This window comes from Xenia sp. Carnegie-2017, unplaced genomic scaffold (genome assembly GCF_021976095.1).
Source record: "Xenia sp. Carnegie-2017 unplaced genomic scaffold, XeniaSp_v1 HiC_scaffold_25, whole genome shotgun sequence".
In the NCBI taxonomy this organism is placed as follows: domain Eukaryota; kingdom Metazoa; phylum Cnidaria; class Anthozoa; order Malacalcyonacea; family Xeniidae; genus Xenia; species Xenia sp. Carnegie-2017.
In genome coordinates, this window is record NW_025813488.1 from 3,868,705 (window position 1) to 3,885,941 (window position 17,237).

General features: G+C 33.4%; 2 protein-coding genes across 2 annotated transcripts; one reads left to right on the forward strand and one right to left on the reverse strand.

Moving 5' to 3' along the window:
• The first annotated feature begins 197 nt into the window (after positions 1–197).
• On the forward strand, positions 198–4,852 carry LOC124452721 (bifunctional 3'-phosphoadenosine 5'-phosphosulfate synthase 1-like). Its single transcript, XM_047003317.1, is given in 12 exon segments — positions 198–467; positions 1,154–1,268; positions 1,425–1,660; positions 1,843–2,100; positions 2,233–2,346; positions 2,458–2,569; positions 2,671–2,876; positions 2,992–3,189; positions 3,676–3,882; positions 4,084–4,215; positions 4,274–4,337; positions 4,340–4,852. Coding segments are annotated over 12 exon segments (1,878 nt in total). The 5' UTR covers positions 198–413; the 3' UTR covers positions 4,522–4,852.
• On the reverse strand, positions 4,728–16,037 carry LOC124452717. Its single transcript, XM_047003313.1, has 17 exons — positions 15,723–16,037; positions 13,208–13,855; positions 11,895–12,041; positions 11,633–11,759; positions 10,726–10,901; positions 10,426–10,641; positions 9,861–10,253; positions 9,408–9,584; positions 8,949–9,222; positions 8,311–8,630; positions 7,649–7,783; positions 7,205–7,453; positions 6,643–6,894; positions 6,438–6,545; positions 5,917–6,172; positions 5,660–5,816; positions 4,728–5,159 (listed from the first exon to the last, which is right to left on the reverse strand). The coding sequence occupies exons 1-17, from the start codon at positions 15,955–15,957 to the stop codon at positions 5,148–5,150; spliced, it is 3,882 nt and encodes a 1,293-aa protein (XP_046859269.1). The 5' UTR covers positions 15,958–16,037; the 3' UTR covers positions 4,728–5,147.
• Positions 16,038–17,237: the final 1,200 nt, after the last annotated feature.

Genomic DNA, 17,237 nt, shown 5'->3' on the forward strand with positions numbered 1-17,237 from the left:
ACACTGGAAATGCCATTGCTGAAACCAAATTTCAAGGACCCCCCACCCAGCCCTAAACACACTGAGGTAATGCCGTAAGGCCATATCACGCATGAACCTTGGCATTTACGGTCATATGATCATAAAATTTTGCTGTCAGCTGTTTACTATAATTGATTATGAATCTGAGCTTCAATTTAAAAACAAATCATGTTCTAATTGCTTCACGGCTCAAACAAAATTATATTTTAATTGTTTATTAGCGGTAAAAGTTTTGATGAAGAATTTCTTTTGTTTTATTTTTTAACTTCATCATATTTATTGGCATTTTTACGTCTCTTGTGACTACGAGAGCTGCAGAATATACCGCAGGACTTCACCGCATGTCATTGACTGCCGACAAAAAGTCGCTGCATTTTTAAATTATTTTAAACATGTCAAATTTCATTGGAAACATAGTACTGAAAAATCATACACATGAAATAATGGTAAGAATATTTTTGTTTTTATAAAACATGGTATGTAGCTAGCTTCCTATCTTTCATACTGATATGTCATTTAGTTTTTATATTCATTATGAATGAGATGTGAGATGTGAGTTATAAAATTATCTCTTTACCGTCGGTTAGCTACGATCTTAAATAATTTTCTATCTTTCAAATAAAGCAGTATAACTCTGTAGAAATAACATCTAAACTGCAGACAACTACAAACGAAATCATTAGCCAAAGTTGTTAAAAATCTCATGTCGTTCATGTGATTAATATTCACTTTTATTCGCTTTTTGCTTAAATTATTTTTTTGCAACCAAGTTTTGTGTTTTCAATACAACATTGACGTTAATGATTGTATTATGAACGAAGTAACATGTTGGGTTTATTTTGAAAAGAAATATATTTTGTTATTGATAATGATATTTTATTCAGGGCCTTAAAACTTGTAATGTTTGAAAAAAATGAATGAAAACATATGTCATTCCATCGTTATCTGTATTCTGTATAGTCTGCCTCCTCCTGTCAACCTACTCTTGGTAGATAAAGTCGTTAGTTACTACACTGGAGTTTATCAACATTCTAATGCTTCCCCTTCTTCTCCAGCATACACACTTTCACACGTATTCAGCCCGTTACACAGACAACGAACAATTGCAAGCTAATCTCTTATTGTTTTTCAGGATTTCGTCAAGTCGACTAATGTTTCATATCAAGTGCATCATGTGTCCAGACAAAAGCGCGGTCAGGTACTTGGAACGAAAGCTGGCTTTCGTGGATGTACTGTATGGTTAACAGGTGAAATAGAATGTTTATTTATGTTTCATATGTATAAAGAACACATAAAAAAATAACATATTCGTATACGTGATAGGAAGATCCGATTTTTCATGAATCTATGATGAGAAAATTATATTTATTGAGTCTTACTATGGATCTTTAAACTGCATTTAGGTTTATCAGGCGCTGGTAAAACATCAATTTCTATGGGTCTAGAGGATTACTTATGTCGCCATGGGATTCCTACGTACACATTGGATGGAGATAACATGAGAACAGGATTGAACAAGAATCTTGGTTTCTCACCAGAAGATCGTGATGAGAACATTCGACGTGTTGGCGAAGTTGCTAAGTTATTTGCTGACTCTGGAATGATTTGTTTGACGGCATTTATTAGTCCTTATAAACGAGTATGTGAACTTAACATAGTTTTCAAAAGTTACTACACTTGACTATAAAGTTACTACACTGAAGTTTATCAGCATTAGATCCATGATGAAGACACTGGACTGAAGTATATAATGACTAAAGTTTCAACATGAGATTACTCTTGATTTTTTACAAATGTTTTTATTAAAATATGAAATTTTAGCTCCGTAACCGCGCCCGTCAAGTTCATGAAGAAGCAAATCTACCTTTTTTCGAACTTTTTGTTGACACCCCCCTTTCTGTTTGTGAAAAACGTGACGTCAAAGGACTGTACAAGAAGGCTCGTGCGGGTGAAATTAAAGGTTTCACTGGTATTGACGCTCCATTTGAACCACCAGAGAATCCTGATCTTGTATTGAAAGCTGGCGAAACATCTGTTAATGAATGCGTGCAACAAATTGTTGATTTATTAACTGAAGAGGTCTGCATTTGATGATATTTTTAATACTTCATGTACACGAAATAATTATCATTCTGCTACTGTTATTAACTTCATTAAAACAACACATTAGTTAGATATTTAATGAGTTGTATTTCTATTGTTTCTGTTCAGAATATTTTGCCAAGTACTATAGTTCAAGAGGTAAAAGAATTGTTTATACCATCAAATGAAGTTGAAATAAAACGACAAGAAGCAAAAAAGTTGCCATCCGTACAACTTACTAAGGTATAAGATAGCTTATGTTATTTCCTACGAGTTTATGTTTTGAAAAGCGCTTTTTATGTAAATTTCAATGTTCCTAGGTGTTGAAAAACTACCATTTATTTTGCTTTTTAGCTGGATCTTCAATGGGTTCAAGTCCTCTCTGAAGGATGGGCCACTCCACTTTCTGGTTTTATGAGAGAAAATGAATATTTACAATGTCTTCATTTTGGTGTTCTAGTTCGTGGTAAATGTGAATGATATGATATAAAACTCGTAGCTATATCCAGCTTAAAAACTTTTTTTAAATTTTTGTCCTTACTGAAACTTAAATATTTTCTACATTAGACGGCGTTTCAAACCAGACTGTTCCAATTGTTTTACCTGTCACCTATGAAGATAAAGAGAGACTCAAAGGAGCATCAGCTATTACTCTGACATTCAACAGCAAATCTGTCGCTATTCTACGCGATCCCGAATTTTTTGCCCATCGGAAAGACGAGCGATCGTGTCGTCAATGGGGTGTTTTTACCAAAGACCATCCTTACATAAAGGTTTTCATACCATAGTCTATATTTTATACATACTTATTTCTAAGTCAAAAACCATCATGCGGTAGACATGTTTGTAATTTTTCAATTATTTAAATGCCGTTATCTTTCATAACAGATGTGTTACGAAGCTGGTGATTGGCTAGTAGGTGGTGACCTTGAAGTTTTCGAGCGAATAACATGGGGCGACGAGTTGGACAAGTATAGAAAGACTCCTAATGAGCTGAGGAAAGAGTTTAAAAGTCGAAACGCTGACGCCGTATTTGCTTTTCAGCTTCGTAACCCTATACACAATGGACATGCTCTTCTTATGAAAGTAAGAATTTTTACCAGAGTTCTTTTAAATGTACTTATGGTCAAAGAAAGTAAGAATAGCAAATGTTCAATAAATGACATTCTTCAACATGTATGGTTCAGAATGTGTAGAAGAGGGTATTGCATTTTTACATTATCAAATTTGAGAAAGCACATGACTTGGTGCCGAGAGAAAGAGGGGAGGGACTTGGTGCCGAGAGAAAGAAGAGAGGGACTTGGTGCCGAGAGAAAGAGGAGGGGACTGTGGTATTGAACAAAAATTAGAGGGAGTGGCATTTTGCTAGAGTAACAAGTTAAATATGATGATGGGTGTCGAAGTAACAATGAACACCAACAGTCCTTTTAAAAACTTGCACTACATGGGCAATAAATGGCTACAAGCAAGCAACAGTACTTCTGGTTTTAAACTGTATTCCCTTTATTATAATCCAGTACTATTTTTATTTATTTTCACAGTAATCATTATGCAATATACGATTTTTTTCAGGACACTCACAAGAAACTGACCGAACGTGGATACAAAAGACCTGTGTTACTGCTTCACCCGTTGGGAGGTTGGACAAAACAAGATGACGTACCACTTCCTGTTCGTATAAAACAACATCATGCAGTCTTGGAAGATGGAATTCTTGATCCTGATAACACGGTTTTGGCCATATTTCCTTCACCAATGATGTACGCTGGTCCAACTGAGGTTAGTGACGTGAATGTTGTTTGTTTTAATGGTTCTAAACATTTCTTCCCAGAAATCTATTTCATAAATAGCACAGCTCTGTCAATTATATTGATTGAAGTTTCATTGATGAAATATCTTCCCACCCCCCTGCTCCGACGTTGATCTAGTTTCATTTCAGGGGGATATCTATGACTTTTTAATGATTGTAATATTTTCTAGGTTCAATGGCACGCTAAAGCACGCGTAGCCGCAGGTGCAAACTTTTATATTGTGGGTCGTGATCCTGCTGGAATGCCACATCCGACTAAAAAGCCAAAGGAAGATCTGTATGAGCCAACTCATGGTGCTAAGGTAACACAATTGCTCATTTTAAATTTAATAATTCGTTGATTTACCCAACTTATTTTAGGTTCTAACCATGGCGCCTGGTTTGACCGAGTTAGAGATTGTTCCATTCCGTGTGGCTGCCTACAATACTCGCAAGAAATGCATGGATTTTTTGATCCTAGCAAAAAGGATGATTTTGATTTTATATCTGGTACTCGCATGAGGGAGTTGGCGAAACGTGGTGAAACTCCTCCTGACGGTTTTATGGCTCCAAAAGCGTGGAAGGTTCTCTCTGATTTTTACAAATCTCAACAAAAAGAAAACAAGTAGAATCAATGTAAGTTTTTGAATTTTTGTTTAATGAATACGTAAATTATTTTGATCAATGTTGCAAAAGTTTTTTTCGCCATATTTTTGTTTCTCCGGATTATCTTATGTTAAAACTTAGTGTAGGATATCTATGGATTTGTTTCATCTTATGATAAACTTGGTGTAGGACATCTTTGGATAAGTTTTATCTTATGAAAAACTTGGTGTATGGTACATATGGATATATATTGTTATTTTATTTTAAGCTTGCCGTAGGATACATATGGATATATATTGTTATCTTATTTTAAACTTGGTGTAGAATACATATGGATATATTTGGCCGGTATAACATTAGTCTCATGTACATTTTCCAATTGATAAAAAGAAATTTCTTCATTGTCGTGCTTGCATTAGATGAAAAAATACATGACAACTATTGCAAACATGGTAAATTCATATAGCCACGTATTCATTTATCAAATTTCTATAAAATATACATATTTTGCAAATAAAATAATACTCCATTCCATTTCTTATACTTCACCATTTCTTCGGTTAATATTTTTCTGTAATTATCACACGTTATTTATATCTTCCAACTTGTACTTTCACAAACTCCATAAAAAGAGTGTATTTCGTACGATTTATACATTGTCCTGTAGAAAATGAAATGAATTGGTATTAATTATAAACTAAGAAAAGTTTAAAATCTACCTTGAAAGTAAACAACGATTGTGAAATATTAACATCTTTCAGTGTAGGTAGTGATGAATAAACAACAGAGAACAAAAACAGTTTTTACACTATCTAAAATATAAACTAAGATAACGTGTCAATGTAAGTGATGAATGTTTTACACTATCTAAAATATAAACTAAGATAAGTCTGATGAATGAACAACAGAGAACAAAAACAGTTTTTACACTATCTAAAATGTAAACTAAGATAACGTGTGTCAGTGTAGGTAGTGATGAATGAATCACGAACAATGAAAGCAGTCTTTACACTACTTAAAATATAAACTAAAGATGACGTTTATAAATGTAGGTAGTGATGAATAAACAACAGACAAGACAAGTTTGTACAAATTTGTACAACATAAAATAACGTGTTCTCGAAGACGCATAACGTCGAGTGGAATTTCCAACAACCATACCTTAATGAGTTTCTTCTTACAGATATACTTGAAGCGGTAGTTACAAGGATAGTCATTCCATTTCCCATCAGGTTTTAATACACCACAATCTTCGTTTCTTCGTCTTCCGCCATTGTTTGGATCACCACCATCCCAATCCTCAAAATTGACTTGACTCCTGAGAACATGAAGTATACGTTGTTACAATTACTGAAATCTTTGCTCTATAACATACCCCACAACTCTGTATATGTCTAATTATCTTATGCTAAACTTACTTATCACTCCAAGCCCAATTTCCTTCTCTTATCAAGTCATTAAATCCCATCCAAAGTTGGTAGTATTTGACTTCTGCCATTAGCTCATTTCTTACGAACCAATTTTCCTCACTGTCGGCTATGCTCAATAAATCAGAGTTCTTTCTTTTACAATCATTTCTAGCTTGTCTCCATGTTGTTTTCTTTTTTTTAATAAGATAGCAATATCTTGTTCCATTTTCTGTTGTGTACACTTTCCATCTCTTTCCACCACAAGCTGTCATGAGCAAAGGAAATGGGAGCTAATTTTGGCACTTTAATGGCTGATCTTAAAATTCTTGAGAAATATTGACTCATTGGACTCTAGGGTACTAGTCTTCATAATTATTATACTCCCCTCACATCAAAGGATGACGTTTATTATCGCTTAAGTAAATTATAGATACTCGTTCTTTACTTTTCAAAGTCCTCTTTTTGTTACGCAGAATTTGCCATTGTCTATCTTAAATTGCCAATGAAAAGCATACAGAAGAAAATCTTACCAAATTTTCGCCTTTTCGTATAAAACTCTGCTTTGAATCCTTTCATTTCATTGGTTAGGTCCGACTTGAACTCGATGTACAAGCTGTTTGCAAAAGCAGTTACTGGAGCTGTAAGAGATGATCAAATATAACTCTGTTTTTCGTTCATAACCATTTATATTGTAGATAAATGCATGCTACCCACTGTTACAAGACAAATACTTACCAGGTAAAGTGCTTCCGCAAAATGATCCCAACGATTTGGACTTGAGACTTGCGCCGTCTCTAATCTGAACATAGTCATACTCGCAACTTGAATGGCTCTCGAGATTAAAGGACAAAAAGCGCAGTTTGAGCAGTTTGTGGACGGGAACCTTAATGATCCATGTACATTTTATATTTCGTGGATATTTTTCTGGATAGTTTGGAGAGGATATGTTTCCTTTGTTCGTGTTTATGATTCCTCCACATTTCACATCTAAAGTGATAATATTATTGCAGTAAAGTTGTAGCTACAAACATAACTTTTTACATTAACTAGTGATGTACGTCGTATCTGTAATGTTATAATGTTAATGCTTGAACTTTGAGATATATTTCACCATGTGTGAGTTAAGTAACTAAGTTTGAAACTTCTGGAGTTCTTTAGTAGTTGTTTAGAAAATTCATGCGGTCTAAGTCTTTCTTGTGAATGTCAAGATGTATAGAAATTTAGTTCTTATAGACTCCAATCATACAGGTGTCTTGATCAGGAGTTGAAAATCATTAAGTTCATAAAAGGAACCTACCTTTTGTGGTAGTAGGTTTAGGTGTTGGGGTTGTAGAAAATTGATTTGTTCGAACAGCAACCCATCTTGCCCGGAATCCACTGTTTATGTTATTGAACGACTTGAGAGTAATTCGTATTGAATTTCCTGAGCCATACACTAATGGTGGTAAAGATGAACCACACAATGTCTTTAATACTCGCGCAGTCGTATGTTGCCCGTCTCTTATTGTCACGTGATCAGAGCTACGCGAACAGGCATATCTGTCCACTAAAAATAGCAGCGACATTAGCAGTGAAGACTACAAACTGAAATTTAACGTAAATTATGAAAATTTTTTTTAAATATGATCAAATGTATGAGCAGAGAATGTCCTGTAAATTGTTTATGAAACTAAGAGCTTTGAGGTTTTTTTTGTAAAATGTTATGAAAGAAAGCAGTTATTTGACATATCAATCTCCATACCTCCAACACTAAAATAAGTAAAACGTAAGCGAACTCTGTAGCCAGACCGAACTTGAATAATCCACGTACATTGACCTCGTCTACTGGAAGTTGATTGAAACACTCCGCTATTTCCACTGTATTTATTGAAGCATACTGAAATATACCGAAGATAAAAAATATTATTAGTTTATAATTTTTAAATTGCTAAAAACAATCAGAAATCATCAAAAGTAAAAACAAAATTATAATGCTTTAACCAAACTCATTTTACGCAAACTATATGTCATCAACTAACATCTGTACACCCATATACACTGTGCTATCGACTAATATTTGTACTACTATATCATACTATATACCATATTATCAACTAACATCTGTACACCCATATACACTGTGCTATCGACTAATATTTGTACTACTATATCATACTATATACCATATTATCAACTAACATCTGTCAACTGGCATCTGTACTACTATATCATACTATATACCATATTATCAACTGGCATCTGTACATCTATATCTATTTACTATGGTATTAGTTGGCATTTGTACATCTATTTTTATACGATCTTAACAACTATCGCATCAATACATCCATGTCAGTATACTATATTATCAACAAACTTATAACCGTATTTCATATTGGTGATATTGAAATGTTTTCAATTTACCACTTGGACATTCCTGTGTGTTACATTTTTGCTTCATTTCTCGTCCTCCTGTGCAAGATTTTCCTCCATTTTTCGGGTATGGATTGGAGCAAGTTCTGTATCTGGTCATGAAGCCCACACCACATGAGCGCGAACATGTTGTCCAACGTCCCCAAGATGACCATTGTCCATTTATAGCTGGAGGGTTTGTTGTTAGATCAGGTCGACCATTAAACTTTCGAGCACATAGGTAATTATTATTCCATCCATCCTTTCCTCCTTTTGCATACCATTGAATACAGGCTAGACTACTGATAGGACCTTTATTTGACCAAACGAAGCTGTAAAAAGCATGATGATTGTTTCTTAAAGTAATTTCAATCTAGCATTTTTAAATACTCTTTTGCTCCCGTGATACTAATCCTAAAATAATGAAAGATATTCTTATCATCAAATCAATCATGATGATCATGTTAAATAGGTGTATATAAGAACTAAAGTTTCAACATAAGATCAATCCTGATGAAAATATTAGACTGAAGTAAATATTTATTGAGAAGATGACTTCAAATGTAATATTTAACTGTTAATGTGACATATTTTGTCAAAACTATACGAAGTTGTGTTTGCAAAGTTATTGTTAACGTTTTTTGTCTTACTTGTAAGGTGATTTTTTTGGAACACACAAATAGTTATTGTCCCAACCATTTCTTATTGCCTCTTGTGGTTCATCAATTCTCACACATTTCATATATCTTATTGGACCATTATCTGACCATTTCATGTTTATATCTCGTCGTCCATATCGACTACAAAAATAGTAACTAGTCCATTGAAAGTACTGTGCTCGTTCATAAGTTCGTATACATGTTGTTGATGAAGGTGAGTAGTTGTGGTAACGATATGTGAAATCCTCAGGCCATCGTGGTAACTCTACAAAAGCAACAAATCAGAAAAATATTCAAAGCACATGGTGATTACTTTTTTTTATAAAAATCGCAAAAATTTTTTTGAGCATAGCTCTGTCACTCCTTCAAACAACTTTTCTTTTACAAGATCATATAGGAATCATTTCTTTTAAGCTAATCATAGTTTATGAGTATTTACATCTTACTTACCGTTGCATTTATGAGTATTACAATATCGTGATTGGTAAGCTTGCCCCAAGCATGTACGTCCACCATTCTTAGGAGATGGATTGTTGCATTCTCTTCTACGAATTTGATAACCACCAATACCACATTTTTTGGTACATTGTCCCCAAATTGACCAAGGAGACCATTTGCCATTCACCGCTATATCAAGAAAAAATTTAATGTTTAACAATCAAACCTTTTATTTTCTCCAACCTTTTATTACTAAATTCCAAAGATCTCCTGCTTTCTCAAAGATATTATAGTTTATCTGGAGTAAGCTATGGTTGAAACGTTAAAGTCTTCTTCAAGTTTTCATTCTAATGTCTTCTACATGCACGAGTGATCTAAAGATGCTAAACTTGAGTATTTAAGTATTTTCAATGAAGTATCTGCGAGTCTTCATTTCTTTTATTTATTTTAACCTTGAAGACGTACGTTTGTCATCTGATTTTGCGCACAAGTATTTTCCTGATCCCCATTCTCTGTCTCTTAGATGTTGCCATTTCATACAATTGTAACCTGAGATTTTACCCCTTTCTGACCATAAGAATTTGTAGGGGGATCCCTGAGGTACACAAATGTAGTTGTCGCTCCATCCAGTATACGGACGTTTATGTCTAGCTGTAATTTTTGTGCAAACCATGTTGGATATTGGTCCGCTGTACGACCAACGTATGTTGACTTTTCTTTTTCCTTTCTTTACGCAAAGATAGACTCTGCGCCATGAAATGTCATTGGGCTCATACAGTCTATAGCATTTATGACTTGGGCGCTTCGAAAATGTGAATGTAAAATCTTCAGGAAAGTCCGGATTTTTGTTAGACTTATCTGATAAGAAATGTTAAAGATAAAAAAATGTTAAAACTCTATTTTTGTTTATATATTTCTTTTCAGTATGTATCGTTGTATGTTACTGCATTTATGGTACTGTGTGTAGTAAAGTAGTGTATGTGCTACTGTATGTTGCTGTGAGTTTTTGTGTGATTGCAATGTGTCTTACCTGGACATTTGTATAATCTTTTTGTTTGCTCTACATCTAAAGCACTTAGATGGGTGTTTCCAAATCTCCTCGTCTTACCATCTAATGCCACTATTGTTGTTTTTCTGCCTTTACCAAACGCATTGTGCGCGTAATGCATGATGGATTTGTAATCGTAAGGAATACCAAGACTGTTGATCTTGTATGTACTGTATTTACGGAAAGCAAAGTAAAGGTCTGTAAAATGAAAATGGAAAGCCAAATTAGAGTAAGCTTGTGGTAATGAAATAAAAACATTAGAATTCTGGTTGAATCTCTCACTTTTTCTTATATTTTTTTTGATGATTTTAACGTATTTGTCACGATCCGGGCGATTTTGCTCATGCCAAAAGCCAAGAACATGACCTAGTTCGTGAAGTACAACGCTATGGTGCTCACAACCAACTCCTAAGGAAACAGTTTGTCGCCCTCCAACCATACCCACGTCGGAATTACACCTAAAATATCATACATTAAACTATTAATAATATATTTTGACTTATTTCTTGATTGTGATTGGTTGATTGCTATGCAGTTTATCAGTAACTGCACTGTAAAAATAAGTAATTTTACTGTTAAAATATGTAATTGCACTGTAATACTGTAATCTGATTGGTTGAAAAAAGTGAAAGGCTGTAAGCTTGAGCTTCTTTTCAATTCACCAAAAAAAACATGGCGGCAGTTGTTAGTGAACCAAAGCAATCAAAGATTTCGATAATTGCAATCGTGCAAAATTCAAAAATAACAGAACAGTGCAAAGAATTAAAACACCACAGTAAGTACTGTTTTTTCGTTAATGTTTATAAAAGTTGGGCCGCGTAACTAGGCTTGCTTGTGAGCTTTTTAAAAGTCTGCAACATAGCTTTCGTTCTTCGTACTCACGCTATTTTGTTGCAGTCTTTAAAAAATCTCACTCGTGCATGTTTATCCGCAATTGCACTCGAAACTATACTATTGCCTATACCAAAATCCGATTTTACATGTCTCATAAAATATTTTAAGGATTGATGGAAGTTCTTACAAAATGTTCTGTTGGTTGTTTGAGTTTTCTCACTTTTCTGGGTCATAGTTTTAAACACAATCATTTGTAAAGATTAGTTTTGAATAGATAAAAATAAATATCATAGCAGTATTATCAAAGAAGATATATAGGTACGAGTTCAATGTTTCAAAAATAGTTTTTATTTACCCATCTCCAACGAAGATGTAAACATAATTGGTATCGTAAATAGTTTTTGGTCGAAATTTAACGCATGTCTTCTCCTCCCACTCGTCCATTGCTCCCTTGACAATGTTCCTAAACCATCTACGATTTCCTGAAACGATTCAATTTAAACAAAACGTTTTGGAACGTTGCATGTTCTACAATCATTAAAAAAACAAAGACACATAATATTTGATTTTAGAACAAAATCTTTAGTATACGAAAATATTTCATACTATTTACTTACTTATTGAGTTTCCCAGTACGTAGGGAACAATTCCTCTGGGCCACAGAGCTGAACGATCTCGTATAGGAGCGTCTTTTTGCTCTTCAGAAGCATCAGTCCTAGCTGGGGGGTATCTTAAATCAAACTCGTGTGCGTGTAATTTTTCGCCTGAAAATTATGAAGAAAAACGTCAAAACTTATAGATCGACAATAATGTGTAGTGTTAATAAAACTAGATTAACCAAATCTTGTCTTTTATAGACGTCTTTTTGTAGTGAGAATGTTGACTTTATAAAAATTAAGCCTTGTTGAATGTTTGAAGTGATTCATGACATAGTTTGAATTTGAAAACAAGTAAAAGGTTAATTAAAATGGCGTGCGTCAAGTGACTGTATCATGTCGTTTATACTTGTTTGCATTTCCGTTCGTTGTTTTTATTGTCGTTTATCTGAGAGAAAAAGACTTCCTGTTTTCTATCAACACTTGCTGAGCGATGAAAATCTCATTTTGTTGCAAATTTTTGGTTATCCTATACTCGAAGATTAAGTACGTGAAAAGAAAATGAGAGACTGTAAAATTCTACCTACGAAAGCATGGTGTATTTTTTAATTTTAAATGATTAAGTAATAATTCTGGATTTAACTCTTTATTTATTCCTGTCTAGTGCTGAAAATACCAAATTTTGAAATTTTGTCTTATGTGGTTCAATGCTGTGTCTTCATGAGAGGGAAAGAGATGACGAAACTCGAGTTTTATGGTTTTTATCAGCTGTGATCTGATTTTGGTATGCTTTTAAACTTGTTTATTTAATAATTCTCCAGACGAACAACTCTTTAAAAAATTTTTATCAGTATATTTCAATATGACATCAATCATCGCTTTGTATTGTTTCATTATGTTCCTGAAGATCGCCACAATTCATGGTTGAAAATTAAATAAATAAATTTATAAGTAAACATAGCAGTCTGCTATATTATATTAACAGTTGAATCATGAAGCCTTGTCAAGACATTTTTAAAAACATCTTTCGAATCATCTAGAACTTACTGACGAATTTAATGGCTTTTTTATCTGTTGAGAATCTTTCAGTGCAAGCGGTCTGAAAATTTAATCTTCCACGACTAATTTAATTGGATGTATCGTTCTAAGTAAAAAGATCTTTCTTATTTTGCAGATCAGGAATTTATTCCAAGTGTCGCAGAGTGAGTTCCGGCTTGGAAATTTCGTATGGATTGTGTATGAAGCATATATAAATACAAGGTTATATTTTTTATCTTTATTTGTACGAGTTGTTGTTCTGACAAATTTGTGGATAACAGATTCATTTTACATACCCACAATCCTGTTAGCTGTTGCAATAAGTTCAAACGCCGTTTCATTTGACGTAATATTGAAGGACGCCTCCAGTGACGAATTATATAAACTTGAATTGTTATTGTCGAAGTTATTGCCTGGCAAATACCCATTCTCTTGTAAGGTGGTGGTTGTGAAATTATAGTCAACCTTTTCAAAGTGTACATTGCCTGTTTTATTTGATGTAATATTACCGTGTGCCCAGGTTGACAAATTATTAAACATTGTATGGTTATTGCGTGGAAACTTTTCTGCGCACAAATATTTTCCTGATCCCCATCCTCCATCTTTTAGATGTTGCCATTCCATACAATTGTAACCTGAGATTTTACCCCTTTCTGACCACGAGAATTTGTAGGGGGATCTCTGAGGTACACAAATGTAGTTGTCGGTCCATCCAGTATTCGGATCCTTGTGTTTAGCTGTAATTTTTGTGCAAACCATGTTGGATAATGGTCCGCTGTACGACCAACGTATGTTGACTTTTCTTTTTCCTTTCTTTACGCAAAGATAAACGCTGTGCCATAAAATGTCTTCAGGCTCATGCAGCTTCAGGCATTCATGACTTGAGAGATTTGAAAATGAGAGCGTAAAATCTTCAGGAAAATCTGGGGTTTTGTTAGATTTATCTGATAAAAGATAAAAAGTTGAATGTTAGCTCAACTGTTCTTTCAAGTTGTTTTTAGCTACAAACAAGTCAAAATTCTTATATTAATTGTTGTGAAGTTAAAATAACATTCTTTAGACCACTAACACTTACAAAGATACGTCTTGTGCAATGTTCAACTTTATATAGAATCATGACATACATTTAGTTAGTGAAATTGGTCCCTTTTGTCGTGATTAAATTTTATGAGAGCACATTTTATGTTTAAGCAAGTTGCCTGCTCTTATTTTCTGTTGCTATTATCTAAAATTCATAAACTTACAAACACGTGTTGTTTAAGTTTATATTTTAGAGTGTAAAAACTGTTCTTGTTCTCTGTCGATCATTCATCACTACCTATACTGACACACGTTATCTTATTTTAGCAATCTCGTTCTCTCATCTTGTGTGTATAACGTTGATAAACATAACTATTTCTACTTCATATGTTATGGCAAAATTTCAATTAACATGCAGATTTGTTCATACATGTGTGTGAAATGGAATTTTCTATAACTTACAGAAAACATCGTGCGTTGGTGTTCAACAATATACATACAGATATACGGAGGAAGAAGCTTGGGCCAACTTGTTTTTCTGACAGGTAAATTTTTTTACTTTATGTTCAACGATCTTTATCATTTACAAGTGGACACTTGTAAATGACGTGCAGCTCAAAGAAAAATCTTTGATATAAAAGTTAACGACATTCAAGTTGTTCTATGTTCCCTGCAGCAGTTTTTATTCATGATTAAATCATTAATTTAGTTAATCCTGTTTAAAACCTGTCAATTTCTTATTGAATTGTCGTGATTTGTCTACGAAATGACGGTGATTTAAAAAATAACGCACATTAATGACGATATAGTAAATGGAAATTTACTGTTTTCACAACCAAAGCACGCCGCTTCTAATTGAATTAAACATTTGTAAAAATGCTTTTTTAATGAAAAATAAAATTCTACCTACATTTCTTTAAAAAAAAGAATGAGAACTTTATTACATAAACGTGAGCTAAGGTAATCTTTGATGATAAAACTACTCTGAATAATAATTTATATGAACGATGATGACCATTTACGGAAACATGACGTTTCTTTATTTGCTATGATGAGAGCGTATCTAAAGAATTTTCTCGTTAGCATTTAAGTCAAACTGCTCAACAGTTCACATAGATAATTATTTAGACCATTTATCATATCACTCTCAGTAATCATGTTTTGACTTTGTCCACTCAATGTTCAATACTCTATGTGTTAGTAAGATAATGTGAAATTCATTTCTTATTGTCGTTGGCATGTCAAGAATTATATTCATCTTTCGGATCAGACTTTTGATTCCTATTTTTAAAATACCTTGGTTCTCCCAGGAAAACTTGGTCGAGGTACTTAGCAAGCTTGCTCAAATTAGGGGTTTAGTGCTAATTTTCAATTGTTTCTATTTAGGCGAGAATAAAGAAAAAAATTGCGCCTTGCTTTAGTGACTAAAGCTTAATATTGCCCCGCATAACAGCACGAGTTTATATGTAATATAATCGTTTATGAAAGGTGTCCTCGCGTTGACCGAATATTTGACGCAGTCACACATATAAAGAAATCACATTGAACTAAAATTTACTCATTTGTGTTTCATTTATATATTGTACATGCAGATTTTAGCATAAAATGCGTCGTACGTTGCGTAACATAGATGACTGTTTGTAAAATGTCCATAACGAACCGCATGCCTGTGAAATTCCGAGTGAGACGAAACCGTTCACTTGTATGTAGAAAAGCAGGAGCGTTATCGTACATTTGAAAAACAAAAATGTAAAAAAAACGTTTTGTGAATAACAGATTCATTTTACATACCCACAATCCTGTTAGCTGTTGCAATAAGTTCAAACGCCGTTTCATTTGACGTAATATTGAAGGACGCCTCCAGTGACGAATTATATAAACTTGAATTGTTATTGTCGAAGTTATTGCCTTGCAAATACCCATACTCTTGTAAGGTGGTGGTTGTGAAATTATTATCAACCTGATCAAAATTTGCGTTTACTAACGCTCCATATAAAAGACAAAATATTAAAATATTTTTGTCCATTATGGAGTTGCGCCGAAAGATATTTCAAGTTCAGAATGTCCTATTTCCCTGTGGGTGATTGTGATAGCAGAGACACAGCTGTATTTTATATTGACATATTATAACTATGGTTCAAATTCATTGCTAAAGGTGATTGGAGCTTGCGAAATGTTTTGTGGGAAAGTCATGTATCCAGTTTTAAAGCGGAAGTACGTCATTGTAATCAATATCTTCATTGAAAGAAAGATCTCTTGCTTTTTGATAGTAGAAAAGTGATTATCATGAAAATTGCAGTTAATTTCAAAAAATAACCCTGACGAATGGTTGATGTTCTTAATTGTAATGATTTCGTTCATCGATTAATTAAATTTGATGTTTTATAAAGATAATCCATTTTTATTGCTTGTTTATCATTCTCGAACTGTGTTCAATTGTACGTATTATGTTTTTTAAAAACGAACCTACCAAGTACATATACTGATATACAATAATTTTAAAACCAAAACATGTGAAAATTGTAGAGTAAAGGAAACAGACTTGTTTTTACCTTTTCGTGGACGTTAGATCGCCTTTGAAACGGTTTCATATAAAAAAAATACAATTTTACCAACATGCCAGAAACATGTTATGTCTGTTGACTTGAAATTTGACTGCAAGAAACTTTATACTTAAGATTATATTTCGGTTTTTAGTGAAATGAATCATCTTTTTTATAGGAGGGACAAGTTATGTTTTTTAAACACGCCCGTCTTAAATTAAAAATCTAATTAGCCATTGTTGGTGCGTCTTGACCATTCGAGAATTGTCGCAAAGTTTTTCAACACTTTGAAAATAGATGTAGCTAGCATTATTTGACAAAAGACTTTGTTCAAAAGACATAATCTTGGATGACGTGTTCCCTATTGCTTTATTTCTCAAAGCATGTATATAACACATAACCATCAAATTGAAACGCAAATGCAAATAACGTGAAAATTTCAAGTTTTAAAACCGCAGTAACTCTTGGTATTTCGGATTGTGCTAACCACAAATTAATAAAAAACTAAGTTCTTCTGCATTGTTTTTATTTATGAGAATAGTTTAGTTTTTAAATCTAAAATATATTAATAAAATATAATCACCCATGGTTGTAATAAGATTAGTATCATGTCAGTATCATTTCAAACTGGGTGTTCATCTAAAAGATCTCTTATTCATTTCATCTTGTTACGAAAATAAAACTTAAACTAGAACGACATTTTACTAGATAGTTCTACCACTTCTTCATTTCCCTTCCCAAAGTTGTATAATAATCCATTCCT